This window comes from Rosa rugosa, chromosome 4, assembly GCF_958449725.1.
Source record: "Rosa rugosa chromosome 4, drRosRugo1.1, whole genome shotgun sequence".
Lineage (NCBI taxonomy): Eukaryota > Viridiplantae > Streptophyta > Magnoliopsida > Rosales > Rosaceae > Rosa > Rosa rugosa.
This window is the reverse complement of record NC_084823.1, coordinates 26,945,115-26,963,347: the sequence shown is the minus strand read 5'-3', so window position 1 is coordinate 26,963,347 and position 18,233 is coordinate 26,945,115. Positions and strand designations below refer to the sequence as shown.

Below are 18,233 nucleotides of genomic sequence, written 5' to 3'. Positions count from 1 at the left end.
CCGGTGTAGGAGACGCACATGAGGGGGATCGAGGAAGATGCATGTAGGCTGTTCACGCATGACATCTTCATTATGATCAAGTCACAAATCATGTTCGAGAGGAGGTTTGTTTTAGTGCAAAAGGTACCCTTTCCTATCAATGACACAGTGATATTCTATCTTGCCCAATATGACAGGCCTGAACGACGGTGGTGTGTTGAGTTCCATGGTGACCCGGAAAACCCAAAGTGGCAATGCTCTTGCAAACTATTTGAATCTGATGGTATTCCTTGCAGTCACATTTTCTGTGTAATGAAAGATCAGCTTCTGTCCAGATATCCCAAGAGTTTGATAAGCAAACGGTGGACAAAGGCTGTGGGTGATTCAACAGTTGCACCAAAACTGAAGGTCCCCAGTCATGACAAGTCAGCACAGGTGGCCAGGTATTCTGCCCTCATATCAGAAGCAGCCAAAGCATGCTTAAACTACTCATTTTCAGAAGAAGGATTCAAGGTGGGAATGAATGAATTTGCAAGGCTGGTTCAAACCTCAAGAGAATTCAACACAGTTCCGCCTACGGACACATCAAATGTGCCTCTGAGTAGCAATGTTGTGAAGGACCCAAAAGTATCACGAACGAAGGGGATGCCTTCTAATCCTGCAACAAACCCAGAGAATGGGAAGAGCGAGCAGCGGCTGTGCTGAAAATGTTTAATGCCCGGTCACAACAGGCGCACTTGTACAACCATGAATGAAGAAGGGGTTCCCAATCGTGCCAATGCAGCATCAGCAGATTCAGAGACTCAGATGATACCTTTAGTCCCTTATCCTGCACATTCAGTACCTCATCCTCCTCCTAATTTATCTGTCTATCAACCCATGGAAGCAGAATTTCAATGGAATGGCGCCAGCGGAAATGGTCATTTTGCTCAATTCCCATTCTTCACCGCTTCCCAGCCTTCTAATCCTGCCGTTGGTATCCCGCCTTTTTCATTCAACCTGAACCAGTCCGCCGAAGATGTTGCTGGTACGTTGATGAACGGATTCTATGAACCATACCCACCCACCGGCTGGCAGCCCTGACGTACCACGTCGAATGTGGATTCCTATTTTGCGTTACACCAATCTCAGATTAGGCTAAAATTATTGAAGACAATGTTGTCCACATTTATGCAAACCCCGTGGTCATGTTGAATTATTATTGTTTCTATTTCTATGTCATTTTGGTAATTGACAGGAGGAAGTGATGTTGAATTATTGGTAATTGACAGGATGAAGTGATGTTGAATTATTAATGATCACCTATGATGGAATTATCTCCGTTGTTTTTGGATGATATAAGTGAGTTCAGGTAAGATTTTGCATCAAATGCTAAGCTTCTGCATTTACACGGCCAACGTGTGACATATATGTTGCACTAATATCCTTAAGTAAAATATGTACCATATTTACCGATTGTGCCTTCTCTGCATGCCATTTTTAAGTACTGAATCGTCATCAGAATGTTTCCATATTTCTTCATGGTTCGGATTGCTTGACGAAATATTGCTTCCGGGTTATTCGCCTCTAAGCATTGCTGAGCAAAAATGACGCGTTGTGTAACTTTCGAGAGAGGAAATTGATTATCGTTCAGACCACATATTCCGGCCATGTTGATGCACGAAAAAACATTCCAATCATTAATTAGCCTCCGAAAAGTTTTACAAACCGTTCTACACTCTAGTATTACGTGCAAGTCATCTGCGGCAACGTACTGAAGAATGTATTGGCATATCACAAGCGGTTGTGTGAAGTCATTGAGCGGAGACGGGTTGAGTCTTCGACGTTTTGCAGGCACGAAAATTGGGTGGAAGTATGGCATTTTGGCTCCTGTGGTGGGCTTTAATGGTTGTTTCCGGTATTGCTGTGCGTTGCGACATTGGATGGTACGTACATATATATTAGTTCACTAGGTCATAACCACCTTAAAGGTTGGATTTGGCAACCGCCGTCCTGGAGGGACATTTGATTTATACCGCTGTGAACACGCACTGGGTAGCAGTTGATAACATTCCACAGTTATTTTGTAGATATAATATGTCAATAAAATAAAATAAAAAATAAAAAATAAAAGAGAGAGAGACAGATAGAGAGATAGAGAGAGAGAGAATTAGACATAACATTGTCTAAGCTAACGGCCAGAGATCCTTACTTTCTGTGGTAATCCACACATTAAATTCAACCAATGTCCGTTGGTTGGATCAAATGTCAACTACATAGGTACATAATACAGTTTAGGAGAGTATCAACATTCCTAGTTTCAGGTCGATGACTTAACAATATGATCATTAAAGTTTTATGCAGCCTTCCTTCCTTCCCTCTGTGTAACAACAGATACAAAAATCCATTAACATGAACCACGCATGCTATGATGTTAATGGAGCGAAACTAACCTATTTGTCCCAATTCATCCTGTAGGGCAGTAAGATTACTTTCGCAGTCCCTTCTTCATCGACGACCCTCTCCACTGTATCACAAATACACAAAAACTTCGGCGGCGGGAACATATAATTTCCACAACCGCTCCAAAAGGACTCTATGAAGGGTCTAATCACGGAACATTCCCTTGGGAAAGCCTCCCCTCAGGTCCTTGTTCCCTCCTACAGTGCCCGAATAACCCTTTGTCGCTGTAGTCGCCCCCCCCCCCCCCCCCCCCCCCCGACCTCATTAGCTTCCAACTCATCACCTATGTCATCAAACTCAAACATTTCAACTGCTTCCCATCCAGTAGCAGCGAGGACGATGTCCTCTATGAAACTTCCCTCCTCCGCAGCAAATGCCCGTGCTTCTCTAAGGGTTAATTTGGCTCTCTCATTAGCAGGGGATTTGAGACAATACAGAAGCACACTTGATCGAAGATCATTCGAGCTGGCCTGCACGGGAAGTATATTATATGGCATCAATCTTGCCTGATTCTTATTGGAGCATATTCCATAAACATATACACCATATTGACCTCAAGTAACAAGCATTGAATATATCTAACAGTTACCTACCCCTTTAGCCCAATTGGTCCGATAGTGCATCATATTCTGTATGACATATATGCCACAATCATAACCATTGATCTGCTTCGGTACATTTTCCTGAACAACATAGTCGAACAACCCAAACTCAGTGGTGCTCCCTTTGTTCCTTATCTTGTCAAAGTAAAAGCAATGGTTAAGATGGCGCAGCTGCAATTAAAGATCACAGGACATGAGTGAGTTTGTCAATACATTAATGTAGACAGCCAAGTAAGTTATTTACCGTTGTCACTGCAATGTCCCATCTATTGGCACTTGAGAACTCATTAGGAAGACTGTCCCAAACTTCAGCCACCTTGTTCTCCATATTAACCACCAGCAGAAACCAATGCCCCCCATCAGAGGCATCGTGCATAGGCAGAAACATCTACAATGACATTAACGCCAATCAGTCAATTTTCAGATTCCCAAACAGGTAACAGGTAACTTAAAGTAACATAAAAATATGATAACCAACTCACCCTCTTACAATCTTCCAAACAACCATTAAACCTGTGAAGGTTGCACAGTGTCCTTGTGTGCTCCACCCAATCGCGAAATGCCTCGGAAGGTTTATAGGCATTTGCCTTTTCCTATTGACAGCATATGTTCCAATTGGATACCTTTCCATCAAAACAGAGCCACAATAATGCTTTTCTCTACATTTATTTTACGATCTACAAATGACAACTCACCGAGAAGTAAGTAGGGAGAAACCAGTCCCTACTTCCATCACTATTCAAGCTGTCTGCAATGAAATTGATAACCTGCAAATTTGGTAACCCATTCAACTAGTCAACCAACATATATCACACTTGAAAATTCCACAATCATGTTGTCCGATAAACATATTTTACTAAACTTCTTTTAATTAAAAGGTTATGGTCAGTGGTTTAAGAACACTCACGAAGCTTGTCAGAAGTTTCTTTGGGCCCAAGCATGATATTTCATCACGGTAAAGTATAGACCTACTGTTCCCACTTGATGCAACTATAATTCTGCACAAAACAAATCCTCAATTAAGTTCATGTTGTACAATCACCAACTTAAGCAGGTTCTAAACCAGTTTATGCGCAATATCAAAAACCATCGTTCAACTGAGCTGACAGATTGTGTCCTAACCTTCCTTCCTCCATCGTGTATTGCTTCCCCCCCAAGAAGATGTAATTGATCAGAAGATTGTCATCAACCTCTAAAGGATTCAGCAGAATGTAAGGACCTGGCACATTAGTCATTTTGTTGACATTGAATCCGTCTCCCTTATAGTTCACACCCTTCGGGTAGTCCGGTTGGAGATTGTGCGCTATTGCGTAAGTGAAAAGGGCACGTGCATGTGGAGATGCGACGGCCTTATATGAATGTGCAACTTCACCCTTAGTTTTCCTGTCAGTTTTTGCTGGTGGTGCACCAGGGCTGCTTGAGCTGGCAGACACGGCTTTCACCGCCTTCCCAATGGCATATCCGGTTACCTCAATGGCCTGCACATATTGTGTAGTAAAGATGAGTGTATATACATTACTTGACCGAGTACTTCATGAAAATTAAGCATTTAGGATAATATTTTTCATGCATGCCTATCAGCATCTAATTATGTGTGTACTGATAAGTCACAGTGAACAACGGTTTACCTGGTTAGCACCTCGATTTGGTGTGTTAGTTATGTTTTCCTCTAGTTCAAATGTTGCATCCAGTACTGACTTTGCAGCTCCCTTTGCGCCATTCTTCGGTGGAGTCCACACCGGGACTGTATGACCGTCAGTCGCATCCCCCCTTTGAGGTAGGTATCGCCTCATTTCCATCTTCACCTTCTCAGCACAGTCCTCCTTCAGGCTAGCAATTAGCTGTACTATAATCTCTACTTTCCTTGTAACCTCCACCATGTCCGGCTGGAGCTTTCCAACAACATCCCGGAGCCTGCACAAGTCATTCTTAAACCCCATCATTTCCAACTTTACATCGAAAATGTCCTCATGAACACCCCTCCTTAGTCCTAGTCCAAACGCACCGTCATCCACACAGCACTTACTTGCCATCTTCGAACGCTTACTCCTTTCCATCAAAACAATTGGGCTCTTGAAACCACCATATGTTCTGATCATGCCAATCAACTCCCTAACCTCAAATTCTCCCCATGCCCTGAGTGGTAGAATTGACCTATCGATGTGAAAGGTTGCCTCCCCGACCTTGTCGAAGTAAAGAACCTGCAGAAACAATACGCACCCTCCAACCACACCGTCCCCAAATTCCCTCTGATTCTTAACCTCTTCTTCCAACCTTTTCACACAGAACGAGGCCCAATTTTTCTTCACAATCTGACCGGTTTCCAGCAGTGGCAGTAGCATGGAGGTGTCAATCGCGTCCACTGTCCCGGGGCACAACACTAGACCCAGTGCAAGCAAGGCGAAGGCAATCCGGAAAGTGGCGTCAACCTAATCACGTTCCCTCACAATCTCCTCCAGAAGACAATAATGAATCCTACCTGCACTGTCGCACAGGTCATCGACAACCGCCCCATATTCAGCCGCATCTGCAGCAGCTCCCAAATCAAAATCTGAACCCCGATCACGTGGCCGAACTCCTCCGCGTTTATTGGATATGTGCGACCGTGAATTGACACTGTGTGGTCCCTGAGGTCGATTTGTTGCACCATCGTCCTCCAAACGGGCCCGACAAGGGTGTTGCAGCCAATATCCAACAGACTCTCGTAGCCTATTTCAGCTACTGCAGCCACCTTTTCCGGTGACAGATCTGCAATAGTGAATGAGAACTCGGCGGGGTTGGAATGCGTCACCAAGTCCCCAATTACGAGCTCACTGGCTCTCTTGCCTCTATCAGCGTTTGCGACCCCATATGGGAGTTCTCCACCGCCCATATTGCCTCCTGGTTCCTACATTATATAAACCAGTCAAAAAATGTACCAGGAAGCCCAAACATGGTGCCCTGTAATATTCCCGAAAACCCATCTAATTATTTGGGCTTCAACTGTTTACTCAGGCTACCATGTAAACCCCAAACCCATTTGTCTTCCTGTCTACCCAACAATAATACTCGCATACCCTAAAATATATCATTTGGTCACCACAACCTAGACTACGCAGCAAGTTCTGATTGTAGAAGAGGGGTATATCCTAAAAAATAAAAATAATAATATTAATAAATAAACAAATATAGACTCCAACTACCAACTGCAGATGTCAAATTTACACTAAATGATACAGAGACAACCGGAAACAACCATCCAAAACGCATTTGCATTTAGACCTCGAGCTGGGTTCCCCTCGAGCTACCAAACCATTATGGCGGATTTAGTATCTTTACGGAACCATTCACCAAAAGAATAATCTTTAAGGAACCCATATGACCTAGGAACCAAACCACCACATTTAACAACTTCTGGAAGCAGTAACAATATTAATAAATTGGAAATGAGTTTAATTCATACTCGCACACCAAGTCAACAACATAGATGAATACTTTATCCACAAAGAGCAAAATATGAACAACTTGCATAGTCGAAAATAAATTATTTCAACTTTCAACAGAAGAAAAAGGGGTGACTCCAATCAAATCAAATCAAAGGGTCCATTGGGTAGTGTAGAGAACAGTATCCTTACTTTTGAAAACCTCTTGCAACCCGACACAACCAATGTTTTGGAAGATCTCCTTGCAGATTTTAAGATCTTGATTCGAAGGGTATAAAGGCCGACAAGTGGAGAAGATGTGTGGTTACCTCACAAATACCCTTGCGTTTTGAAAGAGAGAAACTAAACCCTAGTGCACATAAGCTTCTGAGTATATACCCGGACTCACAAACATGCCTTAATATTCACAAACCATTGGTGAGTGAAGATCATAGAGCCACGTCTCCATAAACTGTTCATGACATCAGCAACGTCTCGATTATAGAAACCTTTATGGTTTTCCCCCCAAAACCAACCTTGCTTGGGCGCCATTACTCGTTTGAGTGAAACCCTAGTGAGAAATAAAAATTTGTTCTGTTCCAAGGGGACCATATGATCGATCATCAACGCCGTTCATCCACAGTCAAGAATGATTCGGTGGGTAGGACCCATCCATATCATAGTTAATTCAAATTCTCGTATACGGTACCTGCACAGGACCTGCACCTCGACGCATGGTCATTCTTAGGAGGCCTATGTGGTTTTGCCCCAGCCACATGCTAACTGTGGCATTAATTGGATGGGACTACACTACTGCCATTACGTCACCTCCAGTTCAAACCCATTCAACCACGTCACATGCGTGCGGAGATGGAAGATTCTGATTCGACCCTAAACCCTAAACCCTAAACCTAATTCTGATTCGACCCTAAACCCTAAAGACCCTAAACCTGCAATGAACCTCAACACACTATACTCTAAAGACCTGTAACCCCTAAACCCTAGTAACCCATCCAAGAATGTTTTTTATGTGAGCAAGACTTATAACTATATGAAAAGTGTTTTGGGCATAATGATATAATCAATGTTAATTGGCTAAGAGAAGGATAATGATATAATCAATGTTAATAACTTATGAAACTACCACACGATAATGATATAATCAATGTTAATTGCGTTGAATAGGATTTATATAGGGCATAATGCCCCAGAATATCATAAGACATGGCTAAAACTTCGGACTCTCAAATGACACAAATCCAATCTCGTAAACCACACTCACCTACACCCTTTAGCCCTAGACCCTAAAACAAACGTACGTATGCACAATCTTCGTATCTCTCGAACTGGTACGTCAATTGACGTTAACCAAACACAAGTTTAGATATGTGGAGATATTACCCTAAACCCTAAACCCTTATCTCTCGGGCAGAATGTGCTTCACTCGATGTTGACCAACCTCAAGACCGTAAGCCCTAAACAATAATGATATAATCAATGTTAATTTGCTAGGAGAACGATTTATATAGGAAATTAGCTCAAACTCTTTTTGTCCGCGATAATCATACAGCATCTACTGTAGTGATTTGGTGTAATGGCCCATTAAAATTTCCCAAAAAATACAACCATGAAACCAAAATCATTAAAATTCTGTCCCATTAATAATGTAGTCTCCAAACAACTAAATGTGATTGATCTATAGCTCTATACCAACTACAAGTCTTCAATAAGAAAACAAAAAAAAAAAAATACGAGTGATGAGGCAAATCATCAAGAAGCTTACACATTGTTAGAATATCATAAGACATGGCTAAAACTTCGGACTCTCAAATGACACAAATCCAATCTCGTAAACCACACTCACCTACACCCCTTAGCCCTAGACCCTAAGACAAACGTACGTACAACACCAATCTTCGTACACCATTGGGTTATGTTTTTAAGACGATTAAAACATAACCCAATCGAGTGTTTTTTTTTTCTTCTTTTATTATTATTATTTTTTACAACTCGATTAAAACATGGGTCTTAAACCAGGGTTCCCCAAAAACATAAATATGAATAATAACATAAATATTCTGTATAATCAGAGTAATCCATTTAAAAAGCAAAATAGGAAATCTCAGTTTTACCCCCCATGCTGCACCAAAGGCGCATAATTCATATCAAAAGATGGGTATTCGGGGTATTAACGTAAACATAGAACTCAATAGTCAATATATGAAGAGTTACTGTTACTGAAGAGTGAATATCAAAAGTTGGGTGTCCATTTAAAGTAAAAGAAAAGTCTCCGGTAAAGCCCTTGCCGGTTCCCTAGACACAGCGCCTGTTCACCAGCCCGAGGACAACCGCTCCAAAAAATTGACAGTCGAAGAGGTCATTCTAAATATACGGCCTGCGTTCCCTATATCAGTACAGCGATTACTCCTTTTCTCCGATATCCCTGTTCACCAGACCGGATACAACCCCTTGTTCACTCCATTGCCGGCGGTAAGTAAAGCGATTACTCTTTTCTCCGATATCCTATTCTGACCTCGTATTAAGTTCATAACCTGAATGTCATAATTTTGGTTTGATCGATCTTTCAGTTATAACTCTATCATCACAAATGGCTTCCGCATCTACTGACAATTACCCCTACTTCATCCTGGTTGTAATGTCCTCGGGAAAGAACATTGAACGGGCGATGAGTATTATTTATAGGTTTAATCATTTTTACACTTCAACGGGGATTGTGTTGTTGTGGGGTGGGCTTGTTGTGTGATGATTGTTTTTAGGAATTACAACTGATTCTGAGTCTGAATTTGGTCTAAAAATTGGGTTCCCCTAAACATTATGTAGAAAATTCCACCAAGGTTTTCACAGATGCACATGAAGGACGAAAACCAACCGATCGCTGATCTGTATTTGGACGGATTACCGGACGTTCCCTACTTCGTCGACATTACACCACAAGGATCGGACAAGTGGTTTGATGGTCATTGGACCACTTTTGTTCACCGTGTCAGCAATGGTGAAGGACGGATGGTGTTGTGGTTCCATTACAGAGGGGATATGACCTTCATCGTACGCCGCTTCGATGTTAACGGCCGGTTGATGCGCGGAGCTCCCAAACCGCCCTTTGGATTTGTGGTGGACCAGTCAATGGAACTGACTGGTATTTTGGACACCTTCATGTCGGACATTTGGGATCGGAAAGTAACTGTGGTAAGTATAATCATTCGTCTCTCTAATCCTGTTGTTGTTTACACTGCAGTCATTGTTTTGTTGGTTGAGTTAGCCTTTGAAGATAATGAATACTTTATTTTTTGTTAGCCTATTGTATGAAGAGGTTATCTGCGTGACAAGCTAGTGGCAGACGGCGCGCCGGGCAGATGTGAGCTCCGTTGGGAAACAATTCCGTCAAGGCGGTGGACGGTTCACATGACAGGAAAGAAAGAGTTGACATTCGGTTCTGGATGGGACCGCTTTCAAACGGATGCAGGGTTGGACGATTCTCTGTGCTGTGTTTTCACGCGCATTGGTCGATTGTGTTTCTCTGTTCAAGTATTCAACATCAAGAGAGGGAGTCTGTCAATGAATCTCAGCCAAGCAGGCCTATCTAGAACTCTGCCCGATGTGAAAACAGAGGATGAAGCCCCAATGGAAGAAGAAGGCGCAGTTGGGGCCGATGTGGGGGGGGCAGCTATCTGAACCGGATATGGGACCATATGGTGAGCTTCATCAAAGGGAACGCGTCCACCCTGGATGGGCTGGATTCCGCTATGGCACTTGTAAGATTCAACGATCTCACGGGGTAAGCTTTCACAATCCAGGTTTCAGGTTTTTAGATATGTATGTTAGTTATAGTTACGTACCTTCTGCATGGGCAACATCTAATCTTACTAAATATGGGCACCCTTATGCTTTTACTGTAGACTTTCCAAGCTGATTTTGCTCGTAGCCTATTTCGAGATGATGAGAGACCTGTGATAAAGGTGCAGAAATCAAATGGCCGGGTGTGGCGAATCAAGGTGGTCCCAAGCAACACAACTCATGTTTTGAGTGCGGGCTACACTAAAATGAAGGATGCTCTCGGACTGCCGGTACATTCTACAATCCGACTTCATGTGGTTAATCCAAGACTACTTGTGTTAGAGTGAATGTTGCGGTGATTGTGGTGGATTAGGACTGTGTGGTTGCCTATTTTTGGATTAATAGTGTATTAGGGGCATATTTTGTGGTGGTTTTTTTTTTTTCCTTCCGATATTGGGACATATTTTGTGGTGGTTATTATCCCTATTATCTGCATGTTATTTTGTAGTGGTCATTATGTGGTATATTGGCATATTGGTGCTCTCTATGAATTAAGGGTTTATCTATCACTGTGGCGTTTTTTTTTTTTTCAAAATGGGATGTTAATTTTCGAGTATCATAAGAGTTCGGCAGTATTGGAAGTTAGATGAACATTGGGCTTCGACAGAATAAAGCCCATATCATCCTCCAAACCCTAGTATAAATATGTCTGTCCCATATAATGTGTGCTGCTCACCTCCTTGGTCCCATTCCCCAACCAACTGCTGTCGAGCAAAAGGAATTGCAGATTCAACATCGTCGAGGATGGTGTCCGTTGAGGATAAGGCATCTGACGGGTATGTATATTCTGTAAACATGTTTCAATTTCATGAATGCGGTTTACCAATTAGACAAAGAGCCATTCACTTTGAACTAAAACGATGCCATATTTGAACTACTTGTCATCTTATAGCCGTGTAAGTGATATTCTATAAATGTTGTAAACAGATTCAACGGCGCTGGAGAATTGGGCGAGGATGATAAATGTCCTCTTCGGAGATGGTGTCCTGCATGCGGTCAGATCCGGCGAGTTGTAAGGGGACCTAAGGCAGAAGAATGCCCGGATATGGGAGGTGAAAAACCTACCAAATCAATACCAGACGAGAGTCCTAGATGCCCACTTTGTGAAGGAAACACAACAATGATGCACGATTGGGTTCATGAGATACTAAGCGAAAGGCCTTACTGGAGGTGTTGCAGGGGAAATGTGAGATAACTCACTTACGATTTATTTTACATTTATGACTCCTATGAGTCTATCAGTTTATACCCCTTATCACAGACATCGCGACACTCACTCGTCTGCATTTCAGGGGTTCCCTTATTGCATGGGTTATATATGGGTTGACGAGATGGCGGGGGAAGGCTCTGAGTGTGATGAAGAGGTGATATATCATGTTGTACGGGCTACTTACAGTTTCATAGTAATATTAGCAAACTAGCTTACCAGATAAGGGGGCCAAGGTCAACTTAATATGTTTTATTTTTCAATCATAGGATGGGAGGACTACCAAACTGCAGGAGTATCCAAAACCAACAATGTTTGGTCCTAATTGCCAAGTATGCGGTCGCATCATGTCTTCATTTATTTCACAATCTGCAACAAATCCCGGCAGGCCTTATTGGTTCTGCTATGGGTACCCGGTAAGTATATGGATAGATACTTGTTCGTGCCTCTACATCAGTTGGGATTATTTTGGTTCAACCTGTTTGCTACATTGCAGGCTCCTACAATCCACAAGCCGTCTTTCATATGGGTGGATGAATGCAAGATACATTTTGCTGGATTCGACGGCTACAGTGACTTTGAAGAACCAGAACATATACCTTCAGCCGGTGGGCTGTCAGACAGTGATCCTTCGTCGTTTGAGTTGTATTCCTCCTAGTCGAATACACTCCAGTTCTGTAACTTTTGAGATGTCTGCCCTTGGTGAGTGATATTACTCCTATTACAAAAGTTACTCCTGTGGGTAACTTATTTTTCATTGGCGTTTAATTGGGACTATTTCGATTTCAAATGCTCTATTTCGTGCCTGTTTAGGGGTTATGTGGCCTGTAATATCGTCAAACTATATTCAGGTTTTACCTTGTGAACACAAACTTTGTTAGGCACTCAGTCCCGATAAATATGTAGGCTGTTTTTCTACCTGTCATTGTGTAAAATATGTCCTCGTGTAAAATATTTCGAACCATCTGTGAACTACAAGAATGCCTACGGCAAAGACATATTGGGCCTTCTTATAACAAACTGCTTCCTTGTAACCAGGCCCAAATTGAAATTTTCTCAACACCCTCTTAATGTGTAATTCATAAATGCACATAGGGTACTATAACTGTGTCTTCAACCATTCCACCTACAACGCACCAACCTTCTTTAAGATGCAGTTGAAAGGACCAAACCGTCCATAAAATCACACCGCCATAGGATTTTCACATCTCAGTCATTTCGGGTATGGGGAGCAGAGGTGATCGATCCGTGAGTGGTGATGAATCGGTGAGAAAAAATGGGGTTGGAAGCAAAATGTGTCTCAACGGTGACGACGACTTCACTGAAGAATCGTTGGCCCATTTCTTCAAAAGCTCTGGAACATCTCCGGTTAGATGGTTGGAGGCGAAAGGACGGGACACTCAAACTACAAAAGGTTTCAAGACAGTGACTTCTGTGAAACACTCAAGCTCCATGTCAGTGAAAGAGTCTATTAGCTGCTGCACTAAAGAAGCAGAAGTCAAGAAGTAGGCAATTGGTTCTGCACAGTGCATTCATAACTAGATGCTGGTGTTATTAGGGTGTGAACAATCTGCTTCTCCCCGCACAGTGCATTCATAACTAGATGCTGGTGTTATTAGGGTGTGAACAATTTTTTTCGCTGTAGGGTTCCTGTAATGTAGTTTTTTTTTTTTCCAACTCATATGCCCTATAGAGTAAAGGACCCTGAAAAAAAAAAGGCTCGGTCTATCCATGGAAAGTTTGGAATAAAAGTTCTCAGATACATCATGATAACAATTAAAATTCTGTCTTCAGGTTATATGCCAATTCAGATAAGCTTAATCAATAGCATACAACAACACGATCTCCATAACTCATAACGTTCTCTGACAGTTAAAACATAAATGAAAAATGAATGAAACAGGGGTTCTCATGAAACAGTCCATCAACCAAATAAAATCCACATAAATGATTTAAGACAAGGTTACTGGCCCTAAACCATTCACATCACTTGTTCTTAATAGGATGATCAGCGCCTAGCCCGGCGTGGGTTGAACTTCATGCCTGCAGTTGGGAGACTTCCATTTTTGTTCAAATATTCTTGTGCCAACCATGCAGATGCTACATCATATGGGACTTCCTCTGCAGCGGCTTCAAAGACCTGTTCCAGAACTTCATTCTTTGGGTGATTCACTGTCTCAAGTGCCATACGAACCCTCTGGTCCCCCGAGTTAAACTGAACAAAAACAATGCTTTAAGTCAATCATGCACCCAAAATCTATTCGGATCTCAGTGTATGGTACTGCACTCACCCCTTGGTACCAGCGCTGACGGTAAAACTGCATGCTTCTAATCAGAAATATTCCCGAGTCTTGGCTGTTGGGATGCCTAGGGCTTTTCTGTGGATACTTGATGGACAATGAACCAATCTTGGCATGAATGCCAGGTGACAATTGCATTGCAGCAGCAAAAACTTTTTCAATCATCGATATCTGTACTCACGGTAAAGGAATGTCAAATCAGGGTTCGACAGTAACATTAAGGTAACCTAACATAGTATTTATCAGTTTTTATCAGAACGTTCAAAACAAACTTAATGTGAGAAAGTCCGAAACATGTGTGGGATTACTCACAGATGCAGCAACATATTCCTCGCGGCGTTTGTTTGCTGACTTCTCGGGGTTGCTGTCCCATATTTCGCATTGCCAACTGGGTATTTTAAGAACTGCCAAGAACCAATGCTTAAGTACGCCGTCATGGATAGGAAAGAAAATCTGTCACCATTTTAAAAAATTAGAGGCCACCATGACATACAAACAATGCAGCTTGGTTCAAATAAGAATTCACAAGAAATGGGGGCACATTAGGTTTTAACCTTTTTGCACGACATAAATCTACCAATGAATCTTCCCAGTCGGCACAGTTTAACGGTAGATGGCACGAGACCTTCCACCTGCACACCCGCTAAATACTCCTTAGCACGTTCCTGATGTGTATCACAAGCGCCTTCTTCGTTAACTCAAAACAGATAGGGGTGAACAAATATGTATACGAATCGTAAAATAACGAGGCCAAATTTAACTGTTATAGTTACGTACTGAGAATGAAGTTGGCATGAACCAGTCGTCCGATCCCCGATCAAACAAGTAAGCAGCCGATATGTCAACAATCTGCGTGTGGTCCTTCAACATTGAATTAATCTGACTTTTTATAAAAAATTGGTCTCACATAAGATGAATGAGGTCTGATATGAAGTTTCCTACCTCATAGGTCAGACATTGCATTGGGGACAAGCTCCTCATGTCCCATCGAGAAACAGACCATTCCTCGTGCCTAGCAACTTCATTGCTGGCGTTCAACGAAATTATATGCCAAGATTGTCATTAAACAGTACAACTAATGGTTATCCAATTTACAAAAAACTGCAGATTATCAGTATACTTCCGGAAATTAAATGCATGCAGTGCGATATATCAACAAGTTCTATCTATGCAATGCATATGGTTTTGCGCCATGTTCGATCCATATTATTCTATTTTTATATCAAATTCTAATACCGTTGTGTGAATATAACCAGAGGATATAAACTTTGTAGCCTTTTTACCTCCCAACACTGTCGTCAGCGGTAACCTTCTTGCTGAATAGATAGGTCAGTAGGTATGAGTCGCTGTGCGATATCTCAGACACCGCCGGGAAACTCCCTGCCTCATCTTCTTCCATGTCACTGCTGTCGCATCCATATGCATCCTTGTCAGTGGAGATGACCTGTGAATGTTATATTCAAAATTAAATCAGCAGTTCCGATAATAATGCGCACATCACACAAAGCAAATAACACCATCCAAATAAATCCAAAAATGTGGCTGTAAATTTATACTACATAGGAGACAACTTACAATGATAGATTTGTTATGAGGCATCTCATCGTCATGTTGCTCAGCTTCTGTGCCTTGGTGCTCTTCATTGATAAAAAGACCATCGTTCCCGAAATTACCACCGTAAGTGTAGGACTTGTCTTCAAACACTTGCTTGATTGCTTCAGCAACAATGCCGCCGAGACCGTTGGCCTTAAGTTCCCCAACCGTGGATTCTAGTGTCAGAATTGCTCTCCTCAATCGACCCATGTCTGGCTCCAACCGACCAACCGTTAACTTCAAACTCTCTATATCCCCTTTCACAAGACCAACATCAGACCTCACTTCTGATAAATCGTCTACTACAGTTGTCTTAATCCCTGTGCTGGGATCAACTGATCCAGTCCCCGAAAGTACATTTCCCCTGAAATACTTCTTCGTTACACGCACATTCTCGCTTTTAAATCCGCCCTCGCTCTCCACTTTTTCATAAACTCTCTTCAAGTCATCTCTGCTCCACGTCATCACTGGTTTCCCAATCTTTGGATATATACAGATACCATTGCCAACAACATCCAGGTAGAACAATTGAAGGAACAGAATACAACCTCCTGCCAAACCAGTCCGCGTGGCCTGGAATGATGACACCCCTTCAACAAGCTTGGCGAATGCAAACTTTGCCCAGTTTTTTGAACCCAGGGCATTAGGATCCTTAAGTGGTATAAGGTATCTTAGATCAACTTCGATTCCCGTAACTGGGATTAACAGAGTTGCAAGGGCATACAAAGCAAAGCTGACCTTAAAAGTGTCGTCGGTACTTTCAGATTCAATCAACAACCTCCTCAGACCATGTATGGTTATCTCCTTCTCCTTCCTTGAAAGCTTGCTCTTCAGCCCCAGTATATCAGGGTCCTCGGTGCTTCCTTCAAGATTCACATCGCACCCTCCATCCATGACGCCCATAATGCGCCGAAAGTCTTCATGTGTGATTGTCAGGTTCCTTCCGTGTATCTTGATGCATGAGTTCCCAACATCAAAATTTTCAACCAGCATTTGGCACAGTGGGAGGTTCACTTTGCCACAACGAAATCGGTGCAGTGACCCAAACCCAATTTCATATGTCGCAGCTACCTTTTCATCTGACAGGGAAGACATAGTTCTTCTGAAGTGTTTTCCTCGACACGCTGTTCTGATTGTAACCTCGAGGTCTGATTCGTCATTAACACCGGACAATGTCTTGCAATCATCATCAGTTGTCAGACTGGCCACTTCAACAGCACTCTCGCTGACCTGAAACATGTATTCATGGGTTACCAACAGCCTAAAATGTTGTCTCCTATTATAATCTTCAAATTATAAAATTACATGACATGAAATAATGCACCTGATTTTCTTCCCTATAAATTATGTTCTTCAGCTTCGCTACGTCTTCCATTTTGCGGTTCCCTTCTAGTTGCTCAACAGCTGCCTATCTCAAATAACAAGCCCCCTGTAATACATCCTCTGTTGGGTTCATACATGTCTACGAGTAATCAGAATAATATTATATAACATTATCCATTTTAGTGCAAATTGTTTACAAACAAGCTACCTTCCACTTCCTAGTTCATAAGCTGGGCATCCATTGTTCCTTGTTTTCTATTATGAACATTATTTTTATAATTACAAATCAATGCAACAGGTAAATTTCAGTCTTTTACCAATCCTCATTCACCCTCAATCTATTTCACCCAAACTTAGACAAATCTATTCAACCAACTCATGTACCATCGGGGAAAATTACTATGTTCCATTCATTAGAAGAGTTCATTACAAATAGATTATGTACCTTTCTGGGTTATCGAACACAGCGGCTCGGATTCGGTGTGTATCGAGCAGTCTCCACCCTGCTGGAGCTATAGGTGTTTCAGATCTGTATTGAGAGTCTTCCTCTTCGAGTGTCTGCTCTTACCAAAAAAATCTTGGTGCCTCCCTCTTCAACTAAGTAGGACACACTCGGTCAATTGACAATTTTGCCACAATCGGTCAAATGACAATCTTGCCATTGCCACATCAGAGGTATGAGCTGCAGTAAAACCTTTTTTACTAACACAGAAAGCTTGTCGTTTTTGAAACCTGGAATCACCATTTTGCCCTTCCGTTAACAGACGTGTAGGGCGCAGCCTACATGGGGCGTATTCCAGAATTTTCCTAATTTCATATCAAACTTGATATATATAGTTTAATGAAGCTATAAATTGAATACAATGTTCATTTGGTGTTGGTGTTGCTTGCTGAAGAGTAATGCTGGTCAATAGCTTTGATCGATGAATTCTACCTTAAATTTTTTGTAATGAATTTTTATGCATTGCAAGATGAATACAGAAATACCAAAGCCTTTTGTAAAGCTTTTTGTGCCAATATTGGATAATAAATATTGGCTTTGCTGTGGGCAAATTTTAGTAAGTTGGGTGATCTATCTGTTTTTTCTGCGTCAGAAAATTTTATTAATATATTTAAATAAATATTTAATTAACATAGATTGAGAACATCTATAAAAAAAAGCCAATAAAATTCTTGCTCCATATGTTAATCGCCCAATCACTTTTTTTGTTACGAACAGATCCATCCACAGACCTTTACGAAATCACTCAAGTATATATATATATCCTTGCTGCGGCCAAATTTTAGTAAGTTGGAATTAAAATTTTAGTAAGTATTTTCATTAGTTGGAATTATCGAGATTTCTGGAGCCAATAAATTTTGCTGAGCATAAATTTAATAGAGCGAATGAGAGGAGACAAAGACCCAAATTCTACGTTAGCACAAAATTTTGTGCTATTGCAGCCAATAAATTTTGTGCTATATATATCACAATAACATCACAAAATTTTGTGCTAGATGGAATAATTTCACAAAATTTTGGAATTAAAAA

At 41.7% G+C, this 18,233-nt stretch overlaps 3 protein-coding genes across 4 annotated transcripts; 2 read left to right on the top strand and 1 right to left on the bottom strand.

Moving 5' to 3' along the window:
• The first annotated feature begins 18 nt into the window (after window positions 1–18).
• On the top strand, window positions 19–684 carry LOC133744570 (protein FAR1-RELATED SEQUENCE 9-like). The gene has a single exon (XM_062172662.1). The coding sequence runs from the start codon at window positions 19–21 to the stop codon at window positions 682–684; it is 666 nt and encodes a 221-aa protein (XP_062028646.1).
• Window positions 685–10,964: 10,280 nt separating this feature from the next.
• LOC133742898 (uncharacterized) lies at window positions 10,965–12,153 on the top strand. Its single transcript, XM_062170598.1, has 5 exons — window positions 10,965–11,055; window positions 11,207–11,465; window positions 11,572–11,643; window positions 11,756–11,902; window positions 11,983–12,153. Exons 1-5 carry the CDS (start codon window positions 11,024–11,026, stop codon window positions 12,142–12,144), a joined length of 672 nt encoding a protein of 223 aa, XP_062026582.1. The 5' UTR covers window positions 10,965–11,023; the 3' UTR covers window positions 12,145–12,153.
• A 1,189-nt stretch (window positions 12,154–13,342) lies between these two features.
• Window positions 13,343–17,386, bottom strand: LOC133746238 (uncharacterized). Of its 2 annotated transcripts, none has more exons than XM_062174417.1 (10): window positions 17,148–17,386; window positions 16,704–16,841; window positions 15,362–16,609; window positions 15,070–15,230; window positions 14,729–14,813; window positions 14,564–14,635; window positions 14,341–14,451; window positions 14,099–14,239; window positions 13,778–13,957; window positions 13,343–13,701 (listed from the first exon to the last, which is right to left on the bottom strand). In XM_062174417.1, the coding sequence occupies exons 2-10, from the start codon at window positions 16,752–16,754 to the stop codon at window positions 13,495–13,497; spliced, it is 2,256 nt and encodes a 751-aa protein (XP_062030401.1). In that variant the 5' UTR covers window positions 16,755–16,841; window positions 17,148–17,386; the 3' UTR covers window positions 13,343–13,494. The 2 variants fall into 2 exon arrangements, with proteins under 2 accessions (XP_062030401.1, XP_062030400.1); XM_062174416.1 differs by having other exon boundaries at window positions 16,704–16,808.
• Window positions 17,387–18,233: the final 847 nt, after the last annotated feature.

Coding starts and splice junctions, on each gene's coding strand:
- LOC133746238 (XM_062174417.1), bottom strand. CDS start 16,754: ATGGAAGACGTAGCGAAGCTGAAGAACATAATTTATAGGGAAGAAAAT. Junction 14,814..15,069: donor GCTGACGACAGTGTTGGGAG/GTAAAAAGGCTA, acceptor GTTGAACGCCAG/CAATGAAGTTGCTAGGCACG. Junction 13,702..13,777: donor GTCAGCGCTGGTACCAAGGG/GTGAGTGCAGTA, acceptor GTTTTTGTTCAG/TTTAACTCGGGGGACCAGAG.
- LOC133744570 (XM_062172662.1), top strand. CDS start 19: ATGAGGGGGATCGAGGAAGATGCATGTAGGCTGTTCACGCATGACATC.
- LOC133742898 (XM_062170598.1), top strand. CDS start 11,024: ATGGTGTCCGTTGAGGATAAGGCATCTGACGG. Junction 11,056..11,206: donor GAGGATAAGGCATCTGACGG/GTATGTATATTC, acceptor TGTTGTAAACAG/ATTCAACGGCGCTGGAGAAT. Junction 11,644..11,755: donor GCTCTGAGTGTGATGAAGAG/GTGATATATCAT, acceptor TTTCAATCATAG/GATGGGAGGACTACCAAACT.